Here is an 18,034-nt window from a genome sequence, read left to right as displayed (position 1 = left end):
AGCGAAAGTCTGCTGTATGTGCAGCTCGGGTTGGGCCGGTTGGCAGCGGTAGCATCTTAGTATAAGAAGGCTTAATTCCCGAGCGATTCGAAATGTGATGCCAGAAGAACAACAAACAAAACAAAAAACGTAACACAGAAAACCACATAGCTTCACCCAAAACACACACCCACACGCCACACGAGTGCGTATACCCAAGAGCCCCCGAACAGACGCAGACGATGGCCAAGCCAGGCCAGGCCACCACGCCCTCAAGACGCCAAAGCTGGTTCGTGGTCGCGACCGGTTGCATTTATATCAGGTAACGATAATGCCACTAATAATGTAGTGTGCTTGCCTGAGTATCAAAAGAGTGGCAAGGAGGGGGCCCTGTTACGTACCGCTCGTACGTTGTGTGGAATTTCTATGTGCTCCTAATGGCCAGCAGTGCGTTTTACACTTTCCCCTTGTATGATCGTGTCCCCAGAAGTGTGTGCGCGTGTGTATAAAATAATAAAAAAAAAACATGCCATTTCATTTTGTGTGTCATGTAGTGTACATCCCCGAATAAGTATCATTAAGTCATCATCATTACGCTCCGACGGCAGCCAGCGGCTCTGAGTTGCGTTAAAAAATGAAAGATCAAGAGATTGAACAAAATACAGCAAACCTTTAAGTATGATGTACCTTTACTTGGCTTTCCTCCTTCTTTTATTTAATTGTTTTTTGTTTTTTATTCATAAACGCAATACATTTGGTTAGTATATCGTAAAAAATCAAAATCAAAGTGTTCGAATAACGGGGGGGGGGGGGGGGGGGGGAGGAAAAGGAAAAAAAGGAATTCAGTCTGCCTCGGCAAAACGCAAAGCTAAATGATCCACCGCCCGCCCAAAATGTCGCCTTACTCGAGAGTGTGTTGTGTTTTGTGTGTGTCGAGGGGGAGGGGGGTGGGTGAGGGGGTTTGCCTATCATTTTCTGCACCACTTACGATACTACACTACTACAAACCACATTTCCTGCTCGGCAACATCGAGCAGGAATTCGCTAGTCCCAGTTTGGGGTTTGCGATGATTTATCCGTGTTATCACTGGCGGGCCGGTGTTTGCCTGCTGGCTGGCTGGATGTGTATGTGTATGTATGTGTGTGGTGTTTGTGTGTTGTGGTGGGGGATTGGGTTCCTTGTTTCTCCCCTGGATGACTATAATAAATTATTCCAATCCTCCAATGCTCCGTCGTCCCTTTTTTTGCTTCTTTTAACCCTCTAATTATTACGGCATTGCTCGGCATCACAATCGGCACTTATTAACGTGAAGGTGGCGGGCGGGCCGCCTCCGTAAACGAGTTCCCCCGCTTCCGGGTAGTTTATGTATTGAAAGGGGGGCCAGCGTTACAACTTAATTCCTGGACGATCTCCTACTGGACCCGGCGGACGATGAGGAGGCTAGCGTACTGCGCAGAAAGTGGCCTCCACCGGTTCGCTCTGCTATGCGCCGTGAGCGTCTCGTCGGCTGCTGTACCGCCGTTTTCCGCTCATCATCTTCCGAATCATCATCATCCGAGTCATCGGCCAGTCTGCGTGTTCGCCCCCGTGGCGTCTTCTTCTCCGGTTCCTCATCCCGCTCCGTCACACCTCGGTACGCATGGCGATGAATGGATGCATCCCACTGTGCGTGGTGCGGGACAAACAGAGAGAGACAAAATTTGAGTCAAATGCAAGAAGATGAGATGAGTGAGGACTGAGGCTTACCGAGCATGTTAAAATCTCCGACCGGTGCGGATGCCAGGCTACGTCCCGTACAATATCCCGGTGGCCTTCGATTGCTTCCACGATTGTGCCAGTCAGTACGTCGTAAACTGTTGGAAACGATTGCACCATTAGAGATACATAGGAGAAGAACGCGATCTCCCATCCGCCCTACTTACTGATGAGTCGTCCCGTTCCACAGCCGGTATAGATGTATCGCTGCCCGGTCGTCGCTGCTGGGGAAAACTTGGCCCTGATTAAGCTCTTCTGAACCTTGTGGCCGCGGTAGGTCATAATGCTCGTATCACCGGGCAATGTTCTGGGCGATGTGAAAACTGCATAAAGACAGACCAGACCAGGTATTAGAGTTGCTGGTAGCCGATCGCACACAATGGCCATTACTCACATCGCTTCGGTACATCGTCCCAACGGTAGTCCCAGTCACGGTAATGCCGTTCATGGCTGCTACCGCCGGTCGACATCTGACGCAGATCCCACAGCTTGATACTCTGGTCCTTTGAGTTCGAGATGATGTACCGTCCATCGTTGCGCGAATCGATATAGGTGATACCGTCACAGTGGCCAATCAGTTTACCGACGCCTTCTAAATTGGCATCGTCCATACACCGGCGATCCCAAAGCTGGCCATGGAGAAGAGGAAGATGGAAAAGAGAATTGCTCTTTGATTAGTACCACAGCAACGCATACTTGTTTGGTACGTATCGCCATTTTGCAGGCTACATACGCACTTACATGGTCTGTCGCAAAGTAAACAGGACTTTTAGCATAGGAAAAAATCTGGAGGCGCTATCTTAATGTGGGCATTTTTGTTTGAAAGCTGCATCTTTGAGAGACTTTCAGTTCAAATTTCATGGCATTTGGTTCACCGGAAGTTAAGTTATGGCGCATAAAGTGACAGTATGTTTCGGTGGTCGGTACAAGCCTTCTGAAGGGCCAAAATATCAGCATAACGTTTTCCTTTCATCCGCAAATGAGGTTTACCGTATACTTAAAAGCCACAGGAAACCAGATCAGGTGAATAAGGGGAAGGATTTTTCGATAAAATGCAGTTTCTGATAAAAAAAAAACAGTGGTGAGCGTTCACGACCGGTTTTAAAATGCGTATTCCACTCATAAATACTGCCACAGGATAGACAATCATCACCAAAAACTGTTTGCATCAATTAGGTAAACATTTTACCGAGTTTAAAATCTAAACGTGATATTGGGTTTTTGTTGAATTATCATTTTTGTACCGACGACCCAAACATACTGTCATTTTAATTCAACAACTTTGCTTCTAGACAACCAAATGCCATGAAATTTGGACTGAGAGTCCCTCAAAGATGCAGCTTTTAAACAAAAATACCCACATTAAGATAGCGCCACCAGAAATTTTCCTATGCTAAAAGTACTGTTTACTTTGCGACAGACCATGTATGTTACTTTGATTTATTTAGCGTAGTTCAGGCTTTGCAATATCCTTTAAAGCTTCCGCCACTACGCCATATAAATCAAAGCAATCTGGAATAAAATTGAGTAGCGTTTCCTTCGTAGCTCACCTTGATGACTCCATGATCGCTGCCACTGAAAAAGATGTTTGATGACTCATCCACGAAACCGACGGCATTCACGTCCGTCCGGCCGTGTGTATCCGGTGCCATGGTCCGTGTACCGGTAGGCAGGTCGTAGGTGAATATTCCATAGTTTGCACCACACAGCAAATGTTTGCCGCAGCTGGAATAGCAAACGCTGAACACGCCCAGCTTGGGGCTATCCGAGTTGAGCTGCATGGTTTGTATGCAATCTGTCGATAGGTCGTCCAGACTGGCGATGAAAACTGGCGAGAGAGAGAGAGAGAGGGAGGAAGAACGGAGTGGATTGGATGATTCGATGACTGGGGCCAGGGGACTATACTTACGCGCATCGGCCCAAGTCGTGTAGACGAAGGATTTGCCATCGGGGCTAAAGTCCACGTCCAGTATCGCCCAGGAAACGTGCTTCGCTTCCATCGTGCGCACTTGCCGATAGTGACAGTTGGACGAGTCAAACACCCGGATGAGCGAATCCTGGCTGGCGGTAATGAACTGGTTGCCATCGCCGGTGAACTTCCCACAAAACACCTTCTGGTCGCACTTGTGCACCCGGTCGACGAACGTGTTTGGCCGGAAGCGATTGTTGATCCGGCATACGGCACTCCGCGAGAATGGTCCGTCCTGCGGGCCGATCCCGCTCTGCCGGTTGCTGATCATGCTGACCATTGAGCAGGGCATCGCCGGGCTGGTGCCCTCTCCCGACGCCAGCTTCGTGACGGCATAGATATCGTTTTTCTAGGGAAGGAGGAGATGCGGATGAGTTGTTGACCAGTGGGAACACAGGATTCAGGCAACCAACCGACCTTGAGCTTGTTGAGTGTTGGTTTTTTCTTGATCACCGGCATCCGGTTCTGGTATGTGTTGTCGTAGTTCAGCACCATAATGTCACCACTGTAACGGAGCAAAATCCCATAACTATGACCAAGTGAGGCAGATATGCATCCCATCCCATCCCATCCCACCCATATCCCGCTCGCTACGCACCTGCGGATCAGCTGGCGCAGAATGGACGCAAACTCGCTCTCGTTGAACAGCTCGTCTTCCTCCTCGGGCAGCAAATCCGACTCGTTGAGTCTCCGCTCGTTCAGCTGTGCCAGGCGGTCGACCGCGTCATCGACGTCCATGTCCATGTCCATGATTTCGCCATTCTCCAGGTCACTCATGCTTTCCAGGACGCGATTACGCAGACCGATATTACCCATAGAACCGCTGTACCGCGAGCGCTGTACCCGTTGTTGCTCCGAAATCCGCTGCTCCTGCTACTCCTGATTGTGACCTTCCTTCCCTGGCTGGCAATCGTTGACGACAACCGCGTGTGTATGTGTGTGTGTGTGTGCGGTACTAGTGCACCCCCGCGTGACCACCCGTCCTCAACCGATCTCTGGTGCAAGATTGGCTCAAGTTGGGCAACAATTAAGCGATGGGTGCTTGGTTGTCAGGAAAAAGGTGACTTTTCCAGGTACGCGACTCCCCCTCAAATCTAGGCCTACGGTGCGCCTTTCCCCGTGCACACAATCCGATCTGCAGCTTCTCTCGAGGGGGGAAAGATGAAACAGTTGGCTCCTTGGCTCCTTGGCCCCTGTATCTCTGATACCACAAGTTGTTATCGCCCGCGGTGGGTCGAAGTGAATTCAGGAATTTGACCCTCCTCCTCCTTTTACTCCTCGTCGTGCCCAACTAGCTGTGTTGTTGACACTATATTCCTACGTGCACGGCGAATCCAGCAAAAAGGGAAATTCCCTCGGGATTGCAGAAACGTTTATCTTCTTGGGGTCACTTTCCCAACCGAGAACGAAGTCGTTTCGCGAACGAAAAACTTAAAAAACGATTAAAAATACTCTCTTTCCGCAGGCGATTTCTGAACGCGACTGTTTACGTTTCAGCACAAAATATACGTCGTCAATACCGCGGCGTCAAAGTGCAAATAGGTTCTTAAATTACGTAGATATCATAAACCATCAGTGAAAAACGTCCTCTTTTAATGTGTTTTATTAACAAAACGCTAGTTTTTGTTGGTAAATCGGCGAAAAATCGGCCAAAGTGGCTATGCGTGCACATACTCTATCGACCATCACTGTAGTACCACACCAAGATGTGTGGAATAAACAGGTAGTGCTGGCTACACTCGGCTACAGTCGGCTACAGTCGGCTATAGCCGGATAGAATTAGCGGTGGCAAAAATGGGGTATCACCGAACCACCACCAAAAAGGTGCGGGGGGGGGGGGGGGGGGGTTCGCGATCAAGTGAATAAATTAAGAAGCCGGGGATACATGAAGCGTAAACTCTCGTATAAACTCAGAGTGTAATGCCAAAAAGATTATGGGCCGTATTGCGTGTGTCTTGTCTTGAAAACAAGACTGCTTTACAGCTGATGAAAAAACTCAGCAGTCATGTTTTGAATTAGTGAATGAACCGGTAATTTTTTGTGTCCGAATACACAACAGTTCCTAAGGCCGTTTCTACACTGCGCCAAAATTTTCGCTGCCAAAACGAAACTTATAGGATTCCCATAGAAATCTTGTATATTCCAATAGGAATTCTATGGGAATCCTATAAGTTTCGTTTTGCCAGCGCAAATTTTGGCGCAGTGTAGAAACGGTCTCTATACTTCAAATATTGTTTGAGCAACCTTGCTGTCATTATTGTTTGCCGCCAAATTCCAAGCGTCGAATTTCATTCTCCTTTTGTAGTATTTTGTAGTATTTGTAGTTCGATACGATTTAACCCAGAAGCATGGAGGATCCTGCGTCCAGTCCCAGCAAGTTCCAAATGAGCAAATATCGATTCAACAAATGGGATGATGAGTTCTCCTCCTTTTGCATCAAGAAGGCCAAGGTGAGGGGCTGTTTCACCGTGGACGATCATTGCGTGGTTCCTTAATTTACATTTTAATTTTAATTTAATTAATTGTAATATTGTTGCAGCTGGACATCCGCAATTGGTCCACTGAAGCCGTCTCCTACAAGGTAGAGAATGCGCTCGTTGAGGACGATGATTTCGATGGATCGTTAATGTCGCAAGAATCAAGCTTTAGCCAGGAGCAGCTAATGGATGGTGTGCGGCCGCTCGCGAGCGGAACGATCCTTAACGATAGTGCTCTGGCTGGCCAGAGCTCGTCAATGAGCAGATTGCTAAACGAACCGATCGGCGGATCAATGCCGGATTTCGTAGCCGAGCAAGAAATTGAACTGAATCAAAATGCGTGGCTCAACGAACGAAGCCGCCAGAAACCAGTGATTCAGCCAAAGGCTACGGATTCACCTGCCGTAAAGCCACCCTCTCTGAAGCCACTGTCGAAACTGTTGGCCACCGCGTCCACCATGGTTCCGAGGCGCAATCCTCGGAAATCAATGTACCCCAATTCATTTGGCGGCTCCTCTCAGGGAACTTCTTCACAGGGCACTGCTGCAAAGGTGGTACTACCCAATCTAGGAACGTTGCTCACTCTAAAATCAAAAGAATTGGATTGCTTGAATCCTAAACTGGAGGACAACCTGTTACCCGTAAAACGTGAACCGATCAATCAGCTTGATCAGCGATGGTTGAATCGTCAATCCTCGGGCAGCGGCAATGCAGGAGAAGACACCGTAAAACCATCTGCAGTTGGTGCCAACCTCGGACGTTCGACTAGCAGCACCTCCAGCACTGGCCCCAGATCGTATGGACGGCGGAACGTTAATGTAGCAGCATTAGCATCCACTGGTAGCTTCGGTCTGTCTTCAGTGAGTCTGCTGGATCGTCCAGAACCAACGCCTTCAGCGGCCAACAGCAACAGCACGATCACGGATGGTTTGATGGCTCAAACAACGGCATACGATCGACCGGCCGCCGTTCAATCCGATTCCGATGACGGTGGGGAGGAGAATTCGGATGATACATCTCCAGCAATGTTGAACGTGGCCAAGAAAAGGAAAGTGTTGGCCGAAAAGGACATGATCGAAATCACATGCCTAAAATTGAATGCGATGCTTTCCTTGAAGCGCATAAAGGCCGGCCAGAAACAATGTGTTCTTTTCAATAACACATGGGACACCCGTATCAATTTTATGCGTCAGGCAGGCTGTCCCCATCGCGATTGGCGAAGAGGAATTAGATACAATGGCAAAACGCTGCGTTATTGGATGAATCGTGGTGTTATCACGCTTCCAGCAAAAACAGGTAGTAGCAAACTGAAATATCAGCCTACAATATCGAATTACCTATAATCATTATCTTCCAGGTACGACACGACGATCAGAAGTAGAAAAGCTCACCGCGGAGCTCGCGGAGACAAAGAAGCAGCTGCATGAGATGAAATTGAAGCTATTAAAAATGGAGACCCTTCAAATGAGCCAAAACCAGAAAAACTGGGGCTGGGCAAACAAGGTAAACGTCTGCTATCTTGTTCTGCTATCTGCAGGTGTTCCGTTCATTATCTTCATCCATTGTTTTTTACAGTGTAGCATTTGCGGTGGATCGCCGTTAGCCAGATGCTCAAGGTGTAAGCAGGCATGGTATTGCGGGACAGAGTGCCAAAAAATAGATTGGCCCTGCCACAAATTCCTCTGTTTCTTACCATAACACCAGGAGACAATTTTTCCAATAAAATTGTCATTCATGACGTAGTAATAATCGAAACATACATTCTTTTATTATGAAAACAACGAGAGTACTACATACCCTGATACATCGATCGTTCTACTTCGAAGCATTTCTTTCTCCCACATTCTTGTTTCGTTCTTGTCTCAGGCCCTGTCCATTGCGTTCTAGCTATTCTAGCTATTCGCATGTTAGACCTAATCAAACATCCTAATCAGCATCACTGCTTCCATTATGATTTGTTAACGAACATATCCTTAAACCTATTGTTTCTACGTCCCAGGAACAGCTAACCGCTAAGTCGTGTCTACAGTATCTATCTATAATCAATCTATGATTATCTAATGATGCGGAAAAGGGGCCGAACTCCCCTCGGCTCCCGCGCACGCACAGCTTCCGCATCACCTTTCATCGAGTGATCGATGAAAGCGAGCGACCCACGTAGCGCTGGGGCTTGCTTCGCGCACACAACAAATAGGTGTTTGCGGTGAACGAGACATTGAATTGATCTAAATGATCTGAATAAGCTAGAACTAGCCCATCATGAGTGCACAAAATCGCGTAACAATTTGCGATTCCTGTTGGAATGCCGCATACGACTACCTAACGTGCGCGGAGTGCAGAAGGTCGTTCCATCTCGAGTGTATTAACAATGAGGATGAGTTGTGCGTGTGGCTGTGTGACCAATCCCAACCTGGCCGGCCACAAATTTTCGCTACCTACGTTGACGCTATCAGAAGCGAGCAACTATTTAAGTCTGAACAAAATATTATTAAGACACACTCTCTTCCCCCTCAGGAAGATACGGTTGGTAAGGAAGGCTCCAAGGAACCGATCATGACCTACGAAGTTGAAAAGATTTCCCCGATAAAAGTCGTCGGCATAGGGACAGACGGTGATATCCGTGGTTCGTGGATTATCGAAACCTCGACTACTCAGTCTCCTACAACTACCGAAACTCCTACGACGACTGTTTCTACCCGCAGTACACCGCCACCCGTTACTACACCCAAACCTTCAGCCAAGTGGGTCAAAACTTACGGGAACCATGTACCGTCCAATGCCATCCCTGCCGGTAAAATTGATAACAGGCGCGTACAGTTTATTGGCGTACAGTATTACAAAGATGATCTGATCCCGGGAGCCGTTGTACAAATCGCCGGCGTCTGCTACGTAGCTTCGCACGGTCAATCCCATTATGTCTTAAATTACGAGGTTCTAGTCGCCACCAAGGGTAAGTTCGTGCCGACCACCCTAGGAAATATACCAGCAAACGCACTACCGGCAGGAAAGACGGCTAAGGGAGAAATTCTCTATATCTGTCGTGCGGACCACAAAGGCATGAAGCTGGTGGGCAAGGCGCAGAAATCACAAGAACGGTGCTTCGTTGGCTACAATGGTTTAGAGCTCAAGTTCTCCAAATATGAAATCTATGTCTATTAAAACGAGTCAGTAGAACTGAACGAACTGATCTGGAAACGAAAATAAAACTTATCTGCATGTAATCGAAATCACCATACCAGTTTCTATTACGATACTATAGACATGCATTATGCATTGTAGTTCTCCTAGTATCCGTCTTCATGACTGCAGGGATTGTGATCGATCACCCTGGCGACAGATTGACAAACATGTTCTTCCTTCCCGCTGCCAACCAGTTGTGCAAATGTAATCACAGTAGTAGTCCTGTATAAAAAACCTACTGCTTACACCGCAAATGGCAACCGGAAAGATGGGTTCTGCTACAATACAGTTCATTCTTGGTCTTTTATTACACCAAGGCTTTCTCCAGCATTCCGTTTTCGGGTCACTTACATCAGTAAGTATTGATTCACTTTGAATATATAAGTAGTTGAGAGTCGGGAGAATGTTCAATTATGAACAACACACTATTGTGCCTTTATCCAGAGCTGGAAACGGAATACGACCCTGGCTACCGGTTTGAAGCCGGAGAAGATGGCGAGTGTAGCTTCAAGGTGCGTGCTGCTAGCGATGTGGACGTAGTATTATCTGCCGACGATGCGCACACTAAACCGGTGCTGGAGATTGTAATCGGAGATCGGAGGATAAATCGAATAGCAAACAACACGAAATCTCAAGTTCGATCTGCTGCAGGCGAGATCTCGAGAAAAACCCACGCCAGCCATTCTGAGTGCGAAAGAATACCGTACCTTCAGGATACATTGGAATAATCATGTGAGATCCAGCTTCTTTGCAGCACAAGTACAAGATGTTCATAAGACTCACAAACTCGCTTTCCTTCTAGGCGGGTACGGTTGGTAAGGAGGGTTCTAAGGAACCGATCATGACCTATGGAATAGACAAGATTTCCCCGAGCCGTAAGCTGGAAGTCGTTCCTGGAAGCAAGCGGTCCCATTCCGTCGTCATGTGGACCGCGAGGACCGCGAGTGCACACTCCGTTACAAAGACTGCACAGCCGTGTCCTTGCGCGGAGGGATGCGCTAGGCCGACCGAGTGTTGGATGTATCGCAGTAGGATGGCGCTCGCAAGGCCTTCGACCGTTGCGGGGCTACATTTGGAGTTTAGCGGGGCGGTCGAAACGAATATTGAAAAGATCCCTGTAGAGGAATAAAGTAGTGGCGCCCGTCTGCACTTGGCACATGCACTAATTTACATAGCACTTCAGTGAATTTGATTTCGATAGGCGAATTGAAAGTATTAATCTGTTCGCTTTCAAATTTTAGCAAATTCACTTCCTTACAAATGGCAACGCGACACGGTGAGCAGAGCAGAAGCTCTTTTGTCGTAATTTTTTTCTTATCAACATCCACGAAGGCGAAGACTTTACGTGTACCTTCTATTGCCTTTACAAACCACTGATCGTTGATTTTCTTATTCAAGAACAGATTCGGTCGAATTTCTACACTAACACCATTTAGAATGTTCGGGTGGATTGGTTGTGGCATTGCTATGTTTTTTTTTTTTTTTTTTTAATTTTACAAGCTTAGTGGAATACTAATGTACGAACCTGGGCAAAGACACCAGGAACAGTGTGGGACTCCCACCCACTAAACCACTCGCTTGGTTCCTGTTACCTCACCTCCGCGGCTTTCCTCTTTCGAGATTACACACAGAGGAGAGCATTGCTATGTAATTATCGCAGTGTTGCTCAAAATATCTGTTTGGACGATCGATGTCTATATCTTTTTGTCCCAGCCTCATCTCCTTTTCAAACTCATAAGAGGAGAGCTTTGGAAGTGCACCTAGTTGTTCCACCTCCGGTGCAACTTTCAACAACTGCCGAGTTTTGAAGGTATAAGGCATACCCTTCACAAACTCTTGCAGCAGATCGTCGGCCACATATATCGACTCGTAAAAATAGTCGTCTCCAAGAATAGCTGCGGCATTGTGTAGATGGTCGTACAGCTTCCAATGTAGGTCGTGTGGCTGATGTGGCAACACTGCGACTTCACCGTAGTTCATGAGGTACCCATATGCCTCACCGTACCAAAAATTTTCTTTACTGCTTGTGGGGTGTTGAAGACCATGCTCCGGCAGCATTTGCCGCACTTGTCTTGGCGCATGATTAATGGCATTATTGAGATCTGTTAAGAAATTAGATATCATCACAGGACTCCACTTTTCAAGAAACATTTCAAGTATCGTCTTGATTGCACCGTTCTCAAAAAGGTGGTAAGAGTCGCTTACGACAGTTTCGTCGACCATTCGTACAGGCAGTTCTGCAAGCGTAGAGACTGCATTCTGATGGTCGACGTAACAATTCATCGCATAAGCAGCGTTGCTCCGCTTTATGCAACGCTTTTTGGGGATTTGCTCAATAGTTTGTGCAGGAACGATGTCCTTACGGGAAGCTTGAACTGCACCCCATTGCACACTTCCAGCAAAGATTGACTGGGCCTGGCAATCGCCGAGGAAGAAGGTCACTGTTACTTATCTATGAATACGATTTATAAAAATCGCTTCTCTATAAAAGGTATTCAGTTCGTCCGCAAACTCTTGAAGGCGGCTGGATTTAGGGACAAGAGCCTTGCGGGCCGCCGGGTTATTCCTTTCTAGCCCCATTCCATAATAGCAGCCTATATGGGCGGGTTTGAGGTACATTGCCTCCACAATTTTTATACTCAACGGCCAAAATTGTTGTTGCTGCTTACCGGTGACCATGGATCCACCGATCCAAGGAGTGCGATAGGCCACCTCTGAACTACCACTGGAATTACAGTTGCACCATTAGAACCGAGTCCACTGCGATGCGTGCAGACGACTATCCAGAGGCGAGTGCTGTGATGATGCCAGCATCTGGTTGTAGTTCGGCGCCATCGGTATGGAAGTTGATCTAGGCTATGGAAGAGAACCCTTCGATTGTATCTGCTGCTGCCCTCCCGAGGAGGACGTGCCGAGCGCTATGGAGTGCGCTGCTTATCTGCTGAGCAGTTGGAAACCCTACCACCGAGGAGGTCGCGGAACCTGACGAAGCGGTATTACTCGACGTATGTAACGCTTGGGCAATTATTTTGGCCGAGTATTGCATAGCACGTTGTTGCCTGCGTTGTCCTGCGGTTTGTGCGCCCTTGCGAAACAGCTGAGGCAGTTTCCTCCTCCGTCACCTCCTGTATAGTGGCACCAGTTATTAGTCAGCAGATTTGATCCTGAAAGTACCACAGCAAACGTCAGGAGAATGAAGTTGTTCCGACAGAAAAAAAAATCGAGAACAGATCGGTGATACTACTTACCAAGAGGATACTATTTACCTTCGACACGCGCTTTGGTAACGCGCTGGATTATAAGCACCTGAAGAGCTTCGCAGTGTTCGTACTTTCGAACAGCACGGTGTTCACCATTTTGCTGGGGGTTGCTTTTATGTTCGTGTATTTTAGAGTTTCGAGTTTCGGTTTTGTCGCCACCGCTAATCGTGACACGATCGAAATGACACGATCAAGCGGTGGTCTTATGTAAACAAGCGGTAATCGGATTTCCCTTCCTGGTCTCTTCGGTTCTCTCTCTCCGCGGAGGAAATCCCTCAAGGGATGATATTCTTGGCAGGAGCAGGATTTCGATTTCGAGGACGATTTCGAAAGAATGTCGTCTCGGAGACGGCCACGACGATGGACCATTGATCTGTAGCGATCGTGTCTGCATTCCCTTTGCTATCTGGCTGGCTAGCAAAGGGAATGCAGACACGATCGCTGCGTTATACGCAAAAACCTAACGTGTGTGAGCGTTTCTCGATTGAATTAGTTTACTGTGGATCAGTTTTCTGGCTAAAGTATTAGTGGCTGTTAGCACCACAGCGCAAATCTCTTGACGACTTCGAACTTGTCGCCCCTAAGACACCATAAACTTGGTCTTGGCCTGGTATGTCGTGGAGCTGATCGTTCAGTAATTTATCAAAGTGCCCATCGCGAGAGGACCTCTGGCTGGTTACTGATCAGATCACCATTCCAGACATTGTTCTTTCTGAATACTAAAGCATGGAACAGTTAATATTTGGTCGCATAAAACAGGTCACATCTCAGGCTAGAAATAAGCTAGACACATGGAAAAGGTGTCATTTTGTAGGTATTTTATTTAGCTATCGATAAAAAATAGGGATAAAACTATTGTGCATCGTTTCGTTTGTATTTGCGCACTTTTGGTTTTATGTGACTCATCGTTTGCTGCACACTAGTGGAAGAGGTCTCATTGGCCATTTTTCACACCATTTGCTATTACAAATGGATTTTTAATCATTTTACATTGTTTCTGTAGTCATTAGTAGATAAAAGCCCACTACAATACTGTAGTCGTCCATGGTATTGGTATCGTCCAATTGGGCAATTTGGTGGATTGAAGATTGTTGGTATGAAATCAATGATGTTGTTTCGAAACCAATTTATGATCTCTCTACTGGAATGGCAGCTTGCTAAGTCGGACCAAAATTTAACTGGACCTTTATGAGACTTAATAAAAGATAAAACGATCTTTTCCAGGCATTCTTTTTTGTACAAACGGCCGTTCATCGAACCTCCCGTTTTCAAACGACAACTGCAGATCGCTTGCTAAATGAGTAATTTACGGGAAATATCATCTGCCTAAATGAACTAAAACCTTACGTCATACTTCCTTTACGATTGCTAAAGTCAAATTTGTCTGCTGGTTTTTGCCAAATTACAGTTTTACGTGGGTTTTTACTCCAGTTAAATTGAGTTTTCATAGAGATTGTGCAGACTTTTTTTTCACCCTTCGTGTTTCATCGGCGATAACTTTTGAAGGTATGGTTCGATTTTAACGAATTTTTTATCACTAAAAGAAAAGACTTAGACCTTAAAAAAAACACAACAGAGTAGCAAAGCGACCACTAGGAGCGCTACAGTGAGTAGAAGAATGCAGCCAAATATGAGGTGTTCCAAGCTTTACTTGTTCGGTTGCTTAAAAAAATGTTTGACTGCACGCAGTACCTAACTCTTTTTGAAAGTATCCAAATGAATGGGCAGATGCCTAAAATGCTTCAAAACATGAGGAATTCTTTCGGCATGATATCCGAAAAGGGCGTTATTATTAAATACATCCAAGTTTTTTTTTTAAACAGCCATGAGGAAAGATGTTCACGGCGCAGCTGAAGTACTAATAATTTGTATGGTAATTCCGTAGGTCAAGAAGAGGATGGAACTGTAATTATAACAGATGAAAAGGGATCAAGAGGGAGAGGGAGGGAGGGACGATCATTATTGATTGTTGCGCGTTAAGATTTCATAAAACTGATTTTTTTAAGCTCGCCTTATCTTTCTATTGACGGCTAACATTCATCTTCACCGTTCGTATATTTTTATACTTTAGTTCTACTTAACAGTGAGCCTTGGGAAAAAAAGAAACTATTTCGGCCAAATCCTCGCACCATCAAATAGATAAACCTAGTGAGCCCCAGATTTTCCCGGTTCCCAGCGAACGAGCTGCTCAAAAGAGCGGCCGATGAGATTGAAGGAAAGTGCTCCAAAGCGGAAGTTGAGGAAAACATTGAAGACGAGCCAGGGTTCAGGAACCTTAAGAACGCGAAGAAGCAGCTCTGTGGGAAGTGGCACCGATTAGTCTACCCTTCCGATTGACCCCTGCCTACCGCTCTGGAAGAATTTCGTGGCTTCTTAGGGTGCCTTCTCAGGTGTAACCTTTTATCGGCCTGTGAAAATCAGTGCCATCGACCGAGGGGGGGCACCCTCCGGGAAACAAAGGCAAGGGGATGGGAAGGAAGGTGAAACAAATGGCAAGAGTTATAGGCGAAGGAGCGGAAGAGAAGGAAATGTGGAAATATTCACAATATCACGGAGACTTCCTCGTCTTTACCGGAGAGGGTGGCCTCCGCCGCCAAGGTAGGTTTCTAAAGATTCTCTTACGTTTCTCAGCCCCGTCGGCGACGGCGCGTCTTGGGTCATGGTTTGCGTGTGAAAAACGCACTGAATCGTGCAATTCCATGTGTCCAGTATTGCGTGCCCTTTATCGCTTTATTTTTTGTTTTTTTATGTTGTTCCGTCCGACTTATTACATTCTCGCAACATCATTTACAGACATGGGCTAGAAGTATCTTGTAGAAGAGAATGCGATTTTTTTTATTTTAACCAGTGTACATCCTAGGAGATTGCAAACTTTGGATCATACCAGATGGGGTTTCATACATAAGTCTCATAATTGATTCATGACGTGTTCTATAAGTAATGATGGATATCTGATCGATTATGCGCATTTCATCCAAGGCTCTTCGCTGAAGGAATGCCGGCTGTGCAGCAATGAAATATGCACATATTATGCGCCATATGCTATGATTATCGAACCAAACCGGTGAACTGCAACAACAAATGAATAATCGAAACAATATTTGAAACACTCGACCGGAAGTGTAATAGGCACCAGTTCATTCCAGCGCTGCTCCGATACGGTCCACGATTAGTATGCAAAAGTGTCCTTTCTGCTTGGTGCGCATGTAAAACATCAACTGGACACAAGATGCTTTTTGCATTAAGTTATAAAAGTGAAACGGATTCCCGGTCCAGTGTCCTGTAGCAGAACCCGTACACTCCCGGTCCCCGGATTCTTGCATGCATAATGAAGTATCGATCTCTTCGCACACAATAAAACTATCGGCTCAATATTAACCACACAGCATCCAGAGTTTGAAAAACACATGAAAAAAGACACCTAGTACTCCACACCATCACGTCATCGTCAAGGGCCACTTCTTGATGATGTTCCGTTCGGTGGATGTCGTCTTTGTCCCGGATCTCTGTCGGCGGGGATCGTTCGCCCGTTTGGCTTCGTGCAGAGAAAAATGTTCGTGGCGTATAAATTTACATGGTGGGAACCGTGGGAACCATTGCAACCGGTCGGTTCGTCCGCCCGTCTGCGTACACTGCTATCGTGCGAGGGTGAGGGCGAGGACGCCGGGATGATGGCCCGCGAGAGGTAATCGCATCGTGCGTATGGCGGGGCGGGATTGAGGATGGGTTGCTGCTGCCGCTGCTTATTTGCTGGCGATGATGCGGTCCAACGTGAATGAAGTTCGGAACAAGTGGTGTAGGAAGCTGAAGGTCGTCGGCGTGCTGTTGGCTGGGGATGGAACGGTAAAAGGCGAATTGAAGACACAGAGAGAGAGAGAGAAGAGAGACGACCGAAATGGAAAACGTGTGTTCCGTTTCCAGACCGGCTATCGCGCTAGACACAATCCAAGTAGCAGGGGCAAGCGGGTGTGGCAGTGCGGTCAAAGTCGCCGGAGCGCCACGAGAAGAGAGGGGGGCAGAGGCCGCTGACACTTCAAGCGGAACGCATTTCCGATTCCTTGTTCTTGTGCGGCCTGTTCCTTGGCTGCCGCTGGAGACGTTGATGTATTTATGAATAAATAATGACGGGCTGGAGACGAAGGGACGGGGTCGAGCATCGAGGTTCCCTTTAAAAATTAAAAACCCTTCGCTGCTGGTCTGTAGCTTTTCTCACAGTTTGAGCTCGGAACGAAGGAAGACAATTAGTGTAACAATGACCAGTTTTTCGCTTGCCTTCTCCTCTGCCTTCATGAGGGAGAAAAAAGAGGGAATCGCGCGGGTGGACAAACGAAGGAGTAGTTTTTGTTTTCTTGTTTTCCGAACACATCACCGTTACATTGCAATTGTTGCGCACCCGGGGGCGCGACGTTCCAGGACATGCCCGGACTGGTCTTTGCCACCAGAACCGACGGATGTTTTCATTTCTCTTGGGAAAGGTTGCACATTTCCCGGGTCACAAATTAGGAAACCCACACACCCGGGACGCCCGCATACGCAACGGAACGGCGATGGTGTACGAGGCCATTTCCTCATCATCTTTCGCCGATTGGGCGCCTAAATGATGCGGTTGTCCCACTGTAAAATGTGCAACGTATGAAATGTGGTCCTGTTGCGCCAGTCCTAAATTTTTGGTGGAATATTTGGTATCCTGCGGGAACGGTGCGGACCGGTTTTCCTCCGCGGTACAAGAACAAATAAATGTAACGCAAGCGAGACACAATGACTCGCGCCTCCCTGGGTTGAGGATGAGTGCAGTGCGTGATCAGAAGGGGGCGGTGGCCCCTAAAGGGACATGTGCTAGGTGGCTGATATTTTCCCACGCCTTTTTTGCGCTCTCCTACCCGGTGTCCGTACCCGGTTTCGCTTGGAACCACGATGGGTTTGTGTGTCGGTACGAAGAGAATTTAATTTTTGATTTTTTCTCTACCCTCTGACTCGTTTTTAAACTTGTTTCTGTACTGGAGAGGGTTATGTTTTAGCCACCCAGTGGAGTTGTTTCACACATTAAAAGCATTTTTCACTGGACGCAATCCATACCTTAAATAGGTCGCCATTTATCACAAATCAATTCGAAAGAATTCGTTTGTTCAACTTTGGCCACAGATGTCATTCATGCGATGTCTCATGTCGTTGTCGCTTAAAACAGACACACCACGCACAACTACATAACTCAACCCGTGATTGTAAACGCTAACCGTTTCTCTTTTTGAGCGCTTTCTATCTCTTTCAGACAACTGCCCGGCTAACGGATAATAGAGCGAGACGACTGGAGATGTGCGCCTCCTCCGGTCGCGGTGCGAGTAGAAACGAAACGGGCAAAGGGAACTGATGCTGCAGCTGCAAAACTCAAATCAAAAACTCGGCTCTGGCTGGC

The 18,034-nt window shown here is 47.0% G+C and overlaps 4 protein-coding genes and 1 long non-coding RNA gene across 12 annotated transcripts in view; 4 read left to right on the top strand and 1 right to left on the bottom strand.

Annotated features, from left to right (window-relative positions):
* The window catches only part of LOC126573069 (F-box/LRR-repeat protein 20), a 10,288-nt gene extending 9,623 nt beyond the window's left edge, over window positions 1-665 (top strand). For all 7 annotated transcript variants that reach the window (XR_007607984.1, XR_007607985.1, XM_050232885.1 and 4 more), the window contains one exon: window positions 1-665. This exon is cut by the window's left edge. The gene's annotated coding sequence lies outside the window, so the exon portion shown is untranslated.
* On the bottom strand, window positions 657-5,319 carry LOC126573068 (DDB1- and CUL4-associated factor 11). Of its 2 annotated transcripts, none has more exons than XM_050232878.1 (8): window positions 4,303-5,319; window positions 4,122-4,233; window positions 3,645-4,053; window positions 3,286-3,563; window positions 2,130-2,364; window positions 1,903-2,058; window positions 1,727-1,833; window positions 657-1,643 (listed from the first exon to the last, which is right to left on the bottom strand). In XM_050232878.1, exons 1-8 carry the CDS (start codon window positions 4,518-4,520, stop codon window positions 1,374-1,376), a joined length of 1,785 nt encoding a protein of 594 aa, XP_050088835.1. In that variant the 5' UTR covers window positions 4,521-5,319; the 3' UTR covers window positions 657-1,373. The 2 variants fall into 2 exon arrangements, with proteins under 2 accessions (XP_050088835.1, XP_050088836.1); XM_050232879.1 differs by having other exon boundaries at window positions 4,122-4,209; window positions 4,303-5,317.
* A 658-nt stretch (window positions 5,320-5,977) lies between these two features.
* LOC126569381 (uncharacterized) lies at window positions 5,978-7,885 on the top strand. The gene is made up of 4 exons (XM_050226424.1): window positions 5,978-6,154; window positions 6,244-7,477; window positions 7,539-7,684; window positions 7,757-7,885. The coding sequence occupies exons 1-4, from the start codon at window positions 6,053-6,055 to the stop codon at window positions 7,877-7,879; spliced, it is 1,605 nt and encodes a 534-aa protein (XP_050082381.1). The 5' UTR covers window positions 5,978-6,052; the 3' UTR covers window positions 7,880-7,885.
* Window positions 7,886-8,440: 555 nt separating this feature from the next.
* LOC126575634 (uncharacterized) lies at window positions 8,441-9,340 on the top strand. The gene is made up of 2 exons (XM_050236433.1): window positions 8,441-8,458; window positions 8,696-9,340. Exons 1-2 carry the CDS (start codon window positions 8,441-8,443, stop codon window positions 9,338-9,340), a joined length of 663 nt encoding a protein of 220 aa, XP_050092390.1.
* A 288-nt stretch (window positions 9,341-9,628) lies between these two features.
* Window positions 9,629-10,451, top strand: LOC126570164 (uncharacterized). Its single transcript, XR_007607826.1, has 3 exons — window positions 9,629-9,716; window positions 9,806-10,093; window positions 10,164-10,451. It is a non-coding gene; the product is annotated as an uncharacterized LOC126570164 (long non-coding RNA).
* The last annotated feature ends 7,583 nt before the right edge of the window (window positions 10,452-18,034 follow it).

This window comes from Anopheles aquasalis, chromosome 2, assembly GCF_943734665.1.
Source record: "Anopheles aquasalis chromosome 2, idAnoAquaMG_Q_19, whole genome shotgun sequence".
NCBI lineage: Eukaryota > Metazoa > Arthropoda > Insecta > Diptera > Culicidae > Anopheles > Anopheles aquasalis.
This window is presented reverse-complemented; position numbering and strand designations above follow the sequence as displayed.

Bases quoted from the DNA above. Each gene is read 5' to 3' on its own strand.
- LOC126573068 (XM_050232878.1), bottom strand. From the start codon at position 4,520: ATGGGTAATATCGGTCTGCGTAATCGCGTCCTGGAAAGCATGAGTGAC. The intron at 2,365-3,285 runs GTGAGCTACGAA...CTCCATGGCCAG, and splicing joins GCGATCATGGAGTCATCAAG to CTTTGGGATCGCCGGTGTAT. The intron at 1,834-1,902 runs GTAAGTAGGGCG...CGTTTCCAACAG, and splicing joins TGGAACGGGACGACTCATCA to TTTACGACGTACTGACTGGC.
- LOC126569381 (XM_050226424.1), top strand. From the start codon at position 6,053: ATGGAGGATCCTGCGTCCAGTCCCAGCAAGTTCCAAATGAGCAAATAT. The intron at 7,478-7,538 runs GTAGTAGCAAAC...ATTATCTTCCAG, and splicing joins CACGCTTCCAGCAAAAACAG to GTACGACACGACGATCAGAA. The intron at 7,685-7,756 runs GTAAACGTCTGC...TGTTTTTTACAG, and splicing joins ACTGGGGCTGGGCAAACAAG to TGTAGCATTTGCGGTGGATC.